Below are 14,825 nucleotides of genomic sequence, written 5' to 3' on the forward strand. Positions count from 1 at the left end.
CAAAGTCCAATAAAGATACAAAAATCCTCAGCGCACAAGCAGTGAATGATAGTGGGGATCCAATAGTTAGGTGCATATCAAGATCCTCCCAACCATTAAATCCTTACTATCGCTCACCGCTCACCACAAAAGATTTGAATAGCCGTTAAAACTATATAAGGTAGGAAAACGTGATGCAGCCCATGAATAACTTGTTGATAGATATGAATTTATAGCTCCCATCCTAAAGCCCTAAGGAGATCAACACACATCAAGCAATACCTAGCTAAACATGGATTGCCACGTCATCCACAGGTAGAGGTTATGTGCTCTATTTCTGAGAGAATCAGAATATTATCATTTCACCTTTGACAAACACCAGCCTCTTCACATGAAAGTAGAGTTCTCTATATATTATCTTTCATTTGGAGATGAGCACAAAAGACCGGTTCATCATTGTGGACCACGTCTGTACTAGTGGTCAGAAAAGGCCCACATTATTGATCATGCCAATTAATGCATCGAAATCTTTGGTTGCTCCTTTCATTCCTAGTACTAGTTGTTGGGTAGGGGCCACAGGTCGAGTTTGGAATTCAAAATCAGGTCGGGATAAGGTCCAATCCAAAGTGCAACCCCTTTTATTTAAAATTAAAGTTTCAATAGTACATGTGAACTAGAATGTTCTACTAAAAAAAAAAATAGAATGAAATGAAAAATAAAATGGAAAATTATCAACATGGTGATTGGTTGGCAGTGTGAATGAAAAATGGCTTTTGATTTCTGGATCCTCCCCCCCTATGTGGTGATCTTTTCAAATGGAATTCCATTTCTTATGGGGTATTAGGGCACGAGTCAATGGTACACTAAGGCCCCGTTTGGTATCCTTTCTCTTCTAGAAACTCTGTTTCGTGTCATTAACGGAAATTTCAGTTTCTGTGTCAAAACATCATTTTTTAACTAACTAAGGTTGTTTGGTGAATCTGTTTCTGGAACAGTTTCATAACAGAAAAACGATAGTTTAGCCGTTTGGTAATGCTTGTTTCAGAAACGTTTTTTTTTTTTTTTAAAGTCAATAATTACATAAATAAATGCCAAAATACTATTATAAATTAATAATCCTTTGAGACAATCAAGCATTACATACCAAATAAAAAAAAATGGTTTCACAATGACACATAAAGTATATAATTAAGAATGCCTTGTTCAAGTTAATTATGCATTACATAATTCCCAAAATTTTTACTTTTTGTCCAAGTCTAAAGACTTGAATGCATTGAGGATATCTTTCATCTTATTTGTTTGGTCCTCTAATCTTTTAAGTGTCCATTCCAAATATCCTTTCATGTACTCGTTAGAAATGGACGGTGATGTGAATGTTGTTGATGTTGAGCTTTCTGAACCTAATGTACGTTGTATGGTAGAAATATGTGTTTCATCTTTCAACCATACAAACATATCACATCCACGGTCATCAGCCTATATCAAATAATAGATGTGATTAGGGTCATTGAAACCAAAATCATCCAAACAAGAAATAACATAACCATCAAAATAATTTGAATATTTCCAAACAAAGGCCCTATTCACACCTCTCAGCCAATCCAACGCATCTAAAAGCCAACTCTTGGATGATACTAATCCAAAAACAACTTCAAATCTCTATTTTAATATTTTAACAAATGTATTAATTATTAGGATCTGCGCAACCCTGCACCAAAAGGAAAAGGAAATTGAAATAAATAAATAAAAATTGTGAACACATTAGTCTCTGTAAAAAATAGAAGTCAGGGAAAAAATTAAATCATGTTTGCCCTTCATCATGAACTACTTATTGTATGCCTTAATTCCAACAATTCTTGCTTTCCATACTTTTTCCTCTTCAATTGGATGGAGTCCCATACTATTAGACACAGAAAAATATCTTTCTAACTCCAATGACAACTATTTTAGCAGCAAGGGTTTCTTTGCTTCTCCCATTCTCATAAATTTGGCTTTGCATTATCTTCTTGGTTGGTGATATTGAGTCAAATTTACACTGTCTAGAAGTAACTCAACCACTACCATGAAACGAATGTGCCACTATAAGCAGCACTAAATAGCTCATATTGATAGAAAATGCATCAAATAACAAATGCATGTTTCATAATCTCTCTACCTCCCAAAAATAACACTGGATGCAGAGAATGAATTTCAAACAAGACATTTAGCTGACAGAATTGCCAATCCCAAAGACCACTACATTCAACTTGGAGATTGACGATTAAGTCTTCACACCTAAAATCTTGTTCACATTTAATATGAATAAAAGCTGAGCAAGTGATTCAGTTTTATCCTCAACTCTTTCTGTTTCCTTCTTCCCCATAAATTGACTAATCAAATAAAACAAGGTATGACCAACTTGAAAGAAATGGGTTCAAAACCAACCTGTTCTCGTCCGAATCAGGAAGTATGGATAGGAATTCTCCCGGCACAATTAACACCGCAAACATACAGAAAACTAAACCTAGAAGCAGTTCAACCACCAACTGTATTATCGCAAAAATTCAAGTTCCATTAATACCACAACAAATCAAAAAAACGAGAGGGGGGCTATGATTTACATTCATAGGAGGTCCTGAGAATTCCTCTTCCAGGACCTTTAACAAACCTCTATCTGCAACAAAATCAACTCAATTTCAATCGGCAGAAGTAGGTACAGAGACAGAATAATCAGAGCAGATACACAAATTTAATCGGTAATGTAATGCTTCGGGAACCAGCACCATTTTTTTCTTTTTTGATTTTTGTTTTTTTTTTTTCGATCGAGTATCTAGAATTTTTTGGGAGAAAAAAAAAACAAAAAAAAGACCAAAAGTGTGAACAGGGGAGAAGAAAAGAAGAAGAGAGAAGTGAACAGAGGACAAGAAGAGAGAAGAAGAGAGAAGTGAACAGAGGAGAAGAAGAACGGAGAAGCGAACAAAGGAGAAGAAGAGAGGAGAAGAAACGAGTACGCAAACAGAGGAGAAGAAGAGACAAGAAGAGAGATGAAGAAGAGAGAAAAGTTACTTGCAGATACTCCTCCCGCTCCAGCTATCAGGAACGATAGTTCCAAATTAGGGATTTTGAAACAAAACATCATAGTCAAAACTCGCTTTTGGAGTTCCGACTTCTGACTCATTTTTCGTTTTTATTTTATTTTATTTTATTATTATTTTTTTTTTTATAAAAACTAAAAACGCCCCGGCGTACCAAACAGTTTTTTGCATTTTTCTATTCCAATAAAAAGAAAAAAAGATAGAAACGTTTTCTAAGAACGATACCAAATAGCCCTTAATTGTTGATTTAGATATTAATTGGGTGATGGGATCTCATGTGGGAGGTTGGAGCTCATTCAAACTCAGGCCACTAGGGGTTGGCATCCTAACTCAACAAAGAGAGGCCAAGTCGGGGGTTGGGGGGGGGGAATAATAGGATGTTCATAAGGAGGTGGTGATAAGGACCAACACCTCACAACTAAACTAGTTCAACTCTCCGTGGAATATTTCGTTAATGTATGTCTATGTAGGTTTCACTATAAATTTGTAAATGGCTCATTATTTGTAATCTGAGAGAGGCATAAGGACAGATAGTTGAAATCGTATTCTCCATTGATGGTTAAGCAGATCTCATCTTATTGTAGACATAAGCAATCTTATTGAACCACATAAATCATTGTGTTGCTTTGTGTAATTATTTGTTTATGATTTCCGATTCACTTATTTTGCACATCAATTTAATTATTCATTTTCAACAAATTAACCCAACTTGGAGTAACGAAAAAAGAAAAAAATAAAATAAAATAACATCATGGATTAATAATCTCTGCAGTTCCATTGATTCATCTATCTTAGGTGGGACTGATTCTTGCAGTGAGGAAGTTGTTTCTCCTTGAACTGTTTTGACAACATTTTTGTCCTCATTTAAAGGTGAAACATGAGTGAAGAAGAAATAAAAATATTATATGGATAAATATTTTTATGTAAGAGTGTGGCTCCTGCACCTATACACGTTGGAAGTAAAATGCTAAGCCTGCCTCCCATGAAATGAAAATAATATTACTGTGAATGTTTCTATGTATGTTCCTATTAACCCTCATGCATGGGTAGGAGCCGCACTCCTCTCTCTCTTGTGTCAGGTCTTGAGTGAAGACCACTGATTCTCCTTCTGTTTTTTTTTTTTTTTTATCATTTATTTGAAATGCATTTCAATATTATTCTTCTCAAGCTTAGGTCTGTTTATGTGAACCCCTATGGGAAACATTCTACTATTTTTGTTCTTTTTAAATAATAGAAATCATTTAAATGATTTTTCTACAATAAAATTAAAATCAAACTATATAAGTATATATGGTCCTTATGAATTTCATGAAGAGTAATGTAGTAAAAGGGGTGATATGGCACACTCTTGGCTTGACACAGCATTGCTGTCCATGCTGGTCACTATAATAAAATGTTAACTCAGCTGAAATCAATGCGATATTGTGACTAAAACAACCGAATTCAACTCAACTACTTCTTGTCTTCACCACAGTAATTATTTTTGTTTCTGTTTATTAATTGTATTTAACATTTTTCAAAATGAAGATAAACCCTACCTACACTCCATACATATATTTCAGATAGCAAACTCACAAAAGGGTAATATAGGGAAAAGACGAAACAAGTTCATACTAGTAATAAGTTCCTAGTTTTAATTGAGATAAAAAATACAATACAGTGTCACAAGAAAGGTTGGCTTCATTAATGCCAAGAAATTTCTTTGAGTCTTCCAGTTTTTGCAATTGGGTAGATGTCGAGAAGTGACAGTGAACGAGCTGCCTTTGTTTTAACTGAAGAGATTTAAAGCCTAAGTCTCCTCCCATTGGAAAAGGAAAAATAGAAAAAAACCCTAACTTGCATTAAAGGCCATGGGTTTCATGTTAAAAGACAAAAATCATTTATTTATTTTTGTCAGAAAGTCAATTACCTTAAGAAGTTGCTAGGGTTCTCAGTACCAATCCTAGTTTTGTGGATGTGACAATGTTTGTTAAGAGACTAGGAAGAAGGTAATAATTCATTAATAAATAAATAATTAAACATGATTAGGACCTTTCTAACTTGTCAAATATCCAGAAAGGTCTCCATAATTTTGAAATGGTGGACAGACGACCCTTCAATTTTTTTTTTTCTAATCCTAATCCTAATTAGGATGTTTACACTTTACATTCTCTCTTAACTTTTTGGGAATTTTTTAACACAAATTCTCTTTGTGTGATCTTAAAATATTTATAAATGAGTGTATTAACATAGGCTGGGACTAATGATTTCAGGGTTAGAGTTCCAGAATAGAATCCTCAGAAGTGGAATGGTGAGATTGTACACTTGATACCAAAAGGCAATAAGGATTAGTTAAGATGAGACCATATGTAGAGTAAATAATTCTTTATATATATTGATCTTGTAAATCCATTCTCCGTCAAAGCATCTTACCATATAGAGGAAACTGAAACCATAACAGGCAAAGGGAATTAAATTTGCCAGAAATGAACAATTGGGTGATGGGATAATAGACATACAAGCATGGATGTTAAACTCATATTTTTAGTAGTTTTTCATAGAATGTCTGAAGTCATGATCTCCTGTCACTTAGAATAATATTTACCCTTAAATCTGAAGAAACCCTAGTGTGGATTTTAGTGAAAAAAGAAATAAAGGCCTTGCTGTGATTCTTCAGGGCCGGGTGAAGTCTTTAGTGTCATTCCTTTTCCAATTAATTGAGAAAGGACAAAGAAATGGCCTAGGATACTGGATTAGTTTAAGAAGCAATTGGCCTTGCTTACACTAATGCCCTTTATCTGTCCATTCTACAAAATTTCTTGTAATTAATGTCTATAGGGGGGGGGGGGGGGCTTATAGACTTAATTTGTACGTCTTTAATTTGTTGTTGTCCTTCAGGGTGTGGTTGTATCTCCTTTTGTTTTTGTATGAAATCAATGCTTCAGCTTACCTCCTCATAATTTTAACCAGACAACTTTGAAAGGAACCATTAAGGGTGGTAGGTGAAGTTGTGGCTTTAAACTGAATATATTTAGGGGATGAAGTTCTACTTCAGTGGTAGGCAGCTACTTGTTTGGGCTCTAACGTAAGTTTAAGGAAAGTAAAAAGATCGACTCTCCTCTCTCCATGTTTCTTGATATATAATATATGATAGTAAGTAATTAGACTAGTAATTAGTGATAAGTGTGGCCATTTTCTATTTGGAATGAATGTGGGTCTTATACGTTTTATCAACCCAAATTCTCTTTAGCTTTGGCGTCCACGATTTCTTAGTATGTCCAATTGTGCATTAGAAGAACTTGGACTATGAAAGGCAGAAGAAGAAGAGATGCATATATGGTAGATCATATGGTTGATATATGCCATTAATTCAACAACTGCTTATATATATAACTAGAGAATTCCCATATATCTGTGGTTAGATTGACTAAATAATCCTTCTATGTGGTATAAATAGCTACCATTTTCGTGTTGGATAGCATGTTTTTTTTTTATCATATTTATTACTATTATATTGTCTCAGTGAAAAAATATTTTAAAATAATTTTTGAAAAGAAACAAGAAATTTTAAGAGAAAAAGAACAATATAAATTATTTTGTTAAAATTTAACAAAATTTTGAATAAAACAACTTTTTATTTTTATTTATTTTTTGAATGTTATTACCCTCAAAGAAAAGTTATTGCAACTTTGCCAACCATATAATTTCTACTAATGGAAGATACCATGCTAGGATACCCCTATGCCAGTTTGTTTGGAACAAATAATCTGGTCCATCCATGGCCAAAATTCATGATATGAATATTTATTTATTTATTTTTAATCTTTCTGTTCATTCAGTCTTTTGTTTTTTGATCTTGAGGTCGAGTTTGAATAATTGGAGTAGAAGATCTAAAATTCTACTTCTATTGGAAGTAATATAAGGGTAAAGAATATGTTGACTTCACTTTCATGTTTAATTGTCTAATTCTTTTTTTTTTTTTTTTTTAGTTAATATATTCTTTGTTGACTTTTAGGAGAAGAAAAAAAGAGAGGGGAGTCACCTGACGCCCATTAGATAATAGATGCAACGAAAGTCGATTAATTCCATCAAAATTTAGATTCCAAGGATCCAATCACAGGCTATGATTTGGTGTAGAATGAGTTTAACGTAGCTTAAAGTAATAGTTTCTAGGCACATACAATGAGAAGAAAAGATCTCTAGGACTATAGAATAGCATGTGGACTGATGATTTTGCAATTCGACCACTCCATAATGTTGATCCTTCAATCAAATTTATTCACCAACTATTGAAAGATGATAGTAGTTTTAAAAATTTAAAACAGACTTAGGGTTTCAGACAAATTTTGAAATAATAAATTTCTGTGTAATTAGACTATGATTACATTTCAACTTCAACAATATATTCACAAAATTTGAGTCCTATCTGAATTGTTCTATGATAGTTATGTCCTATTGCTTTTGTATTTACATGTGCTGAAATCCATCATAAATATCTTTTTATTTTAAGGGCAAGAGAACCCTATCCTCATGCATGGCCATTGCACTAGTGTGCAGCATGGAGGTGTCTGAGTAGGGGGTAGCACCTTCTTTTCCCATCTGCCCATGTTTGGACATAGAGACATGCAAGCAGGCATGATTATTTTCTCTTTATTTTATATTGTCTTTCATTTGAGTGAATATAATATTTCTTTCATGGTCTATGATGATGATTTGAAGTACCCAATCATTCCCCCCCCCCAAAAAAAAATAAAAATAAAAAAAGGAATAGTATTTAACCTCATCTACTAAGTATGGTAAATTTAACCATTTACACCCCAAAGATTTGTATCATCTTGAGTAGGACTCGAAGAATCTATCCAGTACAAAGGAATCATGCTGATTAAAGTTTAGGTGGGTTAGATATCATCTCTAAAACTTCATTGCGTATAACATCAATTTTTATTTGAACAAATTAAAGGAGTAGTATAGCCATAACTAGACAAAACAACAATGACAATTGTATGTTTGAGAATATGAAAAATGACACCCCTATACTCTACTAGTGTATTTAGAATTTGACACTTTTTTTTTTATTGTCTCTTGTTTTATTCCCGAAAGGTCTTAGTTAGGAATTGGTTCTTTTCCAGTGCATCCCATTTGCATTAGATGTTCGAGAGTGATGTTTGGGTATTGTCAATCATCCGATACACGCTGAAGAAGATAGCTCGAGAGCCAATGGAAAAGCATGCAAAGGCATCAATACGGGAGGGATTTCTCCCCTTTCATTGGGGCGGGATGATCTTTCACCCCATCTTATGTCTGGGTATAAGTGCCCTACTTCCGGACAGATCGAGTTCTGTTTTCCTAAAAATTATTTGACACATTAAATTTTGCCAATGAGAAATTATCTTAATGTTTTATATAGTCTCATTTTCCTTTTATTATGCTTCCGCCTTATACACCGCATGCACTAACTTCATCTATTAAGTTTAATTTCTACCCAAAATATAATAATAATAATAATAATAATTCATCTATAAAGCTAATATTCAAACCATATAGGACTATGAGGATTTATTTCAAAGTACGAAGGCAAAAATCTTTTTTTTTTATTGGATGAAACCTAGCCACCATTTCTTAACAAAAGTTGAGGTAGTTCGGTCCCTACTCATGGGCATGTTAGTGGGAGCTTCTACCAGTAACTCCACAAAATATAGACCAACAAAACCAGCCAATTACCCGCATCCTAGAGTGGTTAAAACCTAAAGAGTAGAAGAATTTTTTTTTGTCTACAAGCTTACCCCAATGACAAAACCTAAAAAGGTGCATGATTTTTCTTCAAGGAGCTAGGTAAGTTTCTCTTCATTAATCGTTCAAAGCACAGTGGACAAATTAAAGACAATTTTGTATTGAAAATGTGATAACTTTTAGAGTTTTTAATATTCATGATTTGTAACTTGTTTCATTTTTATTTGAATAAAATCTTTAATTCAAAATAATAGAAAAATATTTCCTACATGCCTATACTAATAATCCCTTCATGTAGGCCTACCTTTTTAGTCACATGGACAAATAAGCTTTGGATCTCCTTTCCAAAACAGATGGGAATTGTAGGTAGGATTGATCATTCTAACATAATTCAAAAGAAGGGAAAATTAGTGGTTAACTTGAGATTCGTAGTCACAAATCCTTCTACGAGGTATATATGGTCTTTTCACCATAGTAGCAATGCATTCCTATCTACATTGGCCTCCACTAAAATCACCACTCTTTTTTTTCTTCACACGAAACCCTACACTTTTTCTCACACACTCACCAAAGGGAGAGGTAGAGAATCGGTGGCGAGAAAGTGAAACCGATGGGAATTCATGTTTCTAAGGAGAGGAAGCGTGAGATTGAGTGGCTAACAAAATCCTTAAATCCCATTAACCATTTAGGGGTGTTTTGATTTTCCATATTTCAAGCCAATCAATAAATAAATTCTAAAAATCATGCATAATGTGATCTTATCTCATTATGGCATGATTATAAGGGTGTTTGAATTCCAAATTCAAACCTATTCTTAATCCTTATCCCCAAATGATTTTAATATGAGATCACATCTCTCATCATGTTTCTAATCAAATGGTCAACTCAAGAAAAAGGTTATCAACTTAAGAAAAAGGTTATCTCCCCTGCTAGTCCCCATGGATGTTGTGATGAGATGGGGTGGGATGGCTATTTCCTAGTAAGTGTGGGTTTAATGACCACAACTTCACCAACTGCCCTGGGCAATTGTTATTATTAGACTATCAACCTTATCAAGCGTTGAATTCTTTTTTTTTTTTAATTGAAAACACTAACTTTAAAGACTCTTATTTGTTGGGCATAGACTACTGTATGTACTTATTTTCTTCAAAGTGTAGATATATATATATATATATATATACTATAGACAAGGGTTTTGCGCTATCAATTGTAAACTATAGTGCTTTTGCTAAAAGAAATTGCAAAATTGAAATTTAATTATAATCGTATTAATGATTTTGTTCCTTTACTAGTATTATTTTTGTTAAGAGGCCTTCATCTATATCATTTTTAGGATTTTTTTACCCCATTAAGATTACCACAATTATGTACATGAATTCTCAATTTACTAAATAACAATGGTTTTCATAATGGGATGTTGTTAGATTAAGTAATAGATGCTTTGACCGCTTGAGTACAGATGGTTGACCATGATGATCTTTGTGGGTTTTTTTCTTTTCAATTTTTGATATTAATTATTGATGGATGATCATATAGGATGTAGTATTAATCTTAGTTCTTTAGAAATTGAAGGACAAAGTGGAAAATTAGGGAAAGTGGAGGGTTTTGTAGCAGATTTGAAGTGCCTTTGTTGTTGCAAATGTGAGCTACCTTTTATACAAGTATAGATTGTTGTGCTATCATTTCCTAGTCTTTGGCTCAAGTCACACAGGAATCTATGTGGTCAAATTCTCTCTTTCTCTCTCTAAGAAAAAGAAGATTTTATGTTTTCGTTTTCCTGTTTCTTATCATTTTACATTTCTTCTTGTTTCCATACCCCTTTTTTGAACAATGCCGTGGACTTAAGAATAAGTTATAACAAAAACGATAGTTGTCTTGTCTCATTATCTAACCATATGATATTATAGATATTGTTTTGTTATTTTTCACGTAAAATATATGATATATTATATGAGTTAATGTTCTCTGTTCTAGAGTGTAGCATATGTTAGCGCCTCCCTGTATCTTTCTGTTTATTCTCTTTCATGAATGGCTTTTTTACTTCTTCTTAGGGAGGAGAGAGTGTACACGATGCTCCCAAATAGAGAACTCAATTATGTGTGGAGAGAGGATGCATGCCATTACATAAGAGGTTATTTGATTGAATTTGAGGTTGAAATTTGATGTGTGGCCAATACACACCATTCCCTAGACATCCATATGGTTGAAATTTTTACGTCAACCTGCAAGTGAAGTGCTATTGTAGAGATATCTCTTATTATGCTAGTGTATATTTTGCAAAAAGTAAAGATTTCTCTTTTCCGTCACTTTGTCTATACTTCACTATTTGCCACATGGTAGTACATGGGTTATTCGATATGATAAAGGACCATGCAAGCATATCATTGGTACAGTTTAAGCTTAAAATGAATAGAAAAATTACCTAAAATTACGAAAGATTCTATTTTATAATTTAATTATATTCATCTCCATTTGATGGCATTTTAGTAATTTTACTAAAATTTTGAATTAGAGTTTGCACAACTTTCCTTGTCTACTTGTGACTAAAAAAATGGCCATTTAAATGAACATATGGTCTGCTTTCCCATGGACTAATTCATATATTATCAAGTGACAAATAATGAAAAATTATATTTCACTAAGCATAGTGATGGCTAGAAGAACCCTTTTCTAAACATAAATAAAAAAAAAAAAAAAAGAGAGAGAGAGAGAGAGAGAGAGAGAGAGAGAGAGAGAGAGTGTAGCTTTTTCTGAGGTTTGTTATTGTGCTAGTATCAGAATTGAGATTCCTGGTGAGAAAAGAAGAGAAAAGGATCTGAGAAGACGTGAAAATTCAAGAGAAGTTTTTTTTTTTTTAACTCCTCAGCTTCTTCTGCTACGACCAGTACTACAACAACTACGTGTAAGGAAGTGGCAGAGGGACTGCTCCCACGTGAAAAATCTCTGAAACTGCCATGGTCATGGAGGTTTAAAAAAAAAAAAAAGAGTTAATCTTTTCTTCTTCCTCGGAACCACCGCCCTTGGTTCTCTCTCTTCCTTCCTTTTCCTATTCACGTGCTGCTATGACATGTAACGAAGGGCTGTTATTGTTGTTATCAGGTTTGTTCTCTTGTGGGTTGGCTAGATGTGACCCGGCTGAGCTCTTGCAGGTTACTTTTTCCATGTAAACGTTATAGACCTGTATACTATTACGCTGCAGTCTGAAGATGCTCTCTCTCTCTCTCTCTCTAGATTTGTTCCTCCATGGGAGGAACTCCATTAATGTTGAAGCTTGGTTCTTGCGTCCCTATAGGAGATGTATTAATTGAACTAAGAATTTCTAAAATTGAGTTTTTGATTAGTGATGAGTTTCATGGTTTCAGCAAAAATCTCTTCTTGGAAAAGAGACAGTTCCTGGGTTTCACAGTAATTGAAGAATAAGTCCTTGAAATGGGCTGTTTGATTGATGGTCTTTCATCAATCTTGGAAAAGTTCTATAGCTGCATTTACTGGTTAATCTATTCCCCATTTTCTCTCTCTCTCTCTCCCCCTTCAATTCAAATAGTACCCCTTTACTCTAGGTTGTTCCTGGAACTCCCATTCTTTCCTATTTTGTTACCTTGGATTTAATATTTTCCATTTCTCTACCTTTTAATTCTTCAATTACTGAAGAATTCACTCATAATTCTATGTATATAAAAATCAAGGTTCCTTTGGGAAAGACAAACATTTTTTTTTTTTAATGAATAAAGAACTCCTAAAATTGGATTCTCTTCATGAAGATCTTAGATTTCTACCTAAATTTCATCATCATCTCCTTTTTATGTATCAAAATTGGTGTCTTGATGAAGACAATTAATTTCTTAGAGAATTCTTTCGTGAAGTATTGTGGATGGACTTTTGACACTTAATTCAATAAAAAATAATCAACATGAATTTCTGTTGACAACTTCATTTTTTAGCTTTCTTCTTACTTCAATTTCCTTGTAACTGAAGTAAAGAACACTCATACACCCCCACCTCACCAAGAAAAAAAAACTTCATATTTCCTTCCATAATTCAAATTTAAAACTTGGTGATCTCATGCATTTCATTTTCACTTTCTTGCAGACGTGATAGTTTCATCACCCACAGGGCCTTCTGTGATGCACTGGCTCAAGAGAGTGCAAGGCTACCCACCGGGTTAAACACAATGGGAAGCCATTTATATGGAAGCAGCACAATGGGCTTAGGGTTATCACAAGTGGGTTCACAGATTTCCTCATTACAAGATCAGAATCACCCATCAAGTGAATTACTGCGACTTGGTGGCGCCGCCGGAGGAGCACAATTCGATCACCTCATCTCACCATCAAATCCTTCTTCGTCGTCCTTCCGTCCACCACAACCGACCCATTCATCTGCCTTCTTCCTCACAGGGACTTCCAGCCAAGAATTTCATGAAGAACCCCAATCCCACCATGGGCTGTTACAAACTAATAAGCCCTTTCATGGGCTAATGCAACTTCCTGAACTTCAAGGTAACACAAACAATTCCTCTTCTGGTGCAGCTGGAGGTGCTGCCAATCCCTTCAACCTCGGCTTCTTTTCCCATAGCAGCACCAACAATAGCAACAATGCCAACAGTAATAACAGTCACCTGACCTCTTCTGGGTTACTAATTCCTGAGCAGTTCCATAATGGAAATGCTGGTGGAGAAGGAGTTTCCCTCTTTTCAGGTAACTTAATGGGTGATCACATTGGTCCAAGTGTCTCTTCTCTTTACAGCAATTCAGTGCAAAATGACACAGTCAATATTCCTCAAATGTCTGCAACTGCATTGCTTCAAAAAGCTGCTCAAATGGGCTCAACAACAAGCAGTGGGAGTGGTTCTTTACTTAGAGGCTTTGGTAGTTCTTCAAGTGGTCCTAAATCTGACAGGCCTCAACACTTGATTGCTAACTTTAGGGCTAATTTTGGAGGAGGTGGGGGTGAAAACCTAAGGGCATCACAGTTAGAAAATGAAAACCAGCTCCAAGATCTAATGAATTCTCTAGCAAATGGTAGCTCCTCCATTAATTTTGGAGCTCCTTCGGGAGGAGTCCCTACCTATGGAGTGAGTGGCACCAGTGGTGGACATGAACAAGAGACAAACTTCGGCGGATTCAATCCAAATCGAATGTCATTGGAACATCATCATCATCATCATCGTAATACAAATTTTGGTAACATGGAGGAACCAAAGTTGCATCAGAATCTCACAGTGAGTCTTGGAGGATCTGATAGGCTAACCAGGGACTTCTTAGGTGTTGGAGGAATGGTAAGAGGCATGGGTGGTGGGATGTCACAAAGAGATCATCAACAACATCATGGCATTGATATCAGCTCCTTGGATCCAGAAATTAAGTCAGCCACCGGTCGATCCTTCGTAGGTGGCGGAAATCTGCAGTAAAGATAAACTGAGGAGTAAGAAAGAAAGGATATTAGGTAAGTAACTTAACAAACTTGGTCAATTTGCTTTGAGTTGGAGGAGGAACTGTGAGTAGCTGTTTTGATTATAGATAGTCAGGCAGCTGTTTTTGTTCCTTATATATATATATATATATCTATCATTTTTCCTTTTTCACTCTATGTTTTTGTTTTTCTCCTATTCCTCTCTTGTACTGGCTATCGCTAGAAGGGAGAGTTACTGAAATAAAAATGGACTACCTTTCCTGCATGAGATCATCTTATGTATAATGCAGTTGCAGATTATCATAGACACTTTTTGGCAATTCTCGAACCATTACTATGGGGTCATATATGTGGGTTAGATACTAAATTATCGATTCAATTCTGGGTCAGGTCCACCCGGATCAACATGGATTTGAATGGTTGATATTGTCGGGGGTACAATGTCTTGTATTTCGTCATTTTCATAAGTGGGTTGATTCCAAAAGGGCCGTTTAAGGCCATATAAGTATTTCAATGTATAGGGTTTCATTATAAATTTGTTGCGAGGGTTCTTTCTCTATAGTTAATCTAAAAGAGGTGTGAGAATGAACCGTTGTAACCCTATTCTTAATTGATAGTGAAACAGTTTTTTGCAATTCTGTCGAACCATAT

The 14,825-nt window shown here is 34.7% G+C and overlaps 1 protein-coding gene across 2 annotated transcripts; it reads left to right on the forward strand.

Annotated features, from left to right (window-relative positions):
• The first annotated feature begins 11,809 nt into the window (after positions 1–11,809).
• Positions 11,810–14,439, forward strand: LOC122089272 (protein indeterminate-domain 5, chloroplastic-like). Of its 2 annotated transcripts, none has more exons than XM_042658871.1 (2): positions 11,810–11,925; positions 12,852–14,439. In XM_042658871.1, exons 1-2 carry the CDS (start codon positions 11,825–11,827, stop codon positions 14,170–14,172), a joined length of 1,422 nt encoding a protein of 473 aa, XP_042514805.1. In that variant the 5' UTR covers positions 11,810–11,824; the 3' UTR covers positions 14,173–14,439. The 2 variants fall into 2 exon arrangements, with proteins under 2 accessions (XP_042514805.1, XP_042514813.1); XM_042658879.1 differs by lacking the exon at positions 11,810–11,925 and adding an exon at positions 11,978–12,253.
• Positions 14,440–14,825: the final 386 nt, after the last annotated feature.

The sequence above is a fragment of the Macadamia integrifolia genome, chromosome 2 (assembly GCF_013358625.1).
Source record: "Macadamia integrifolia cultivar HAES 741 chromosome 2, SCU_Mint_v3, whole genome shotgun sequence".
Lineage (NCBI taxonomy): Eukaryota > Viridiplantae > Streptophyta > Magnoliopsida > Proteales > Proteaceae > Macadamia > Macadamia integrifolia.

Coding starts and splice junctions, on each gene's coding strand:
- LOC122089272 (XM_042658871.1), top strand. CDS start 11,825: ATGACATGTAACGAAGGGCTGTTATTGTTGTTATCAGGTTTGTTCTCT. Junction 11,926..12,851: donor TTGCAGGTTACTTTTTCCAT/GTAAACGTTATA, acceptor ACTTTCTTGCAG/ACGTGATAGTTTCATCACCC.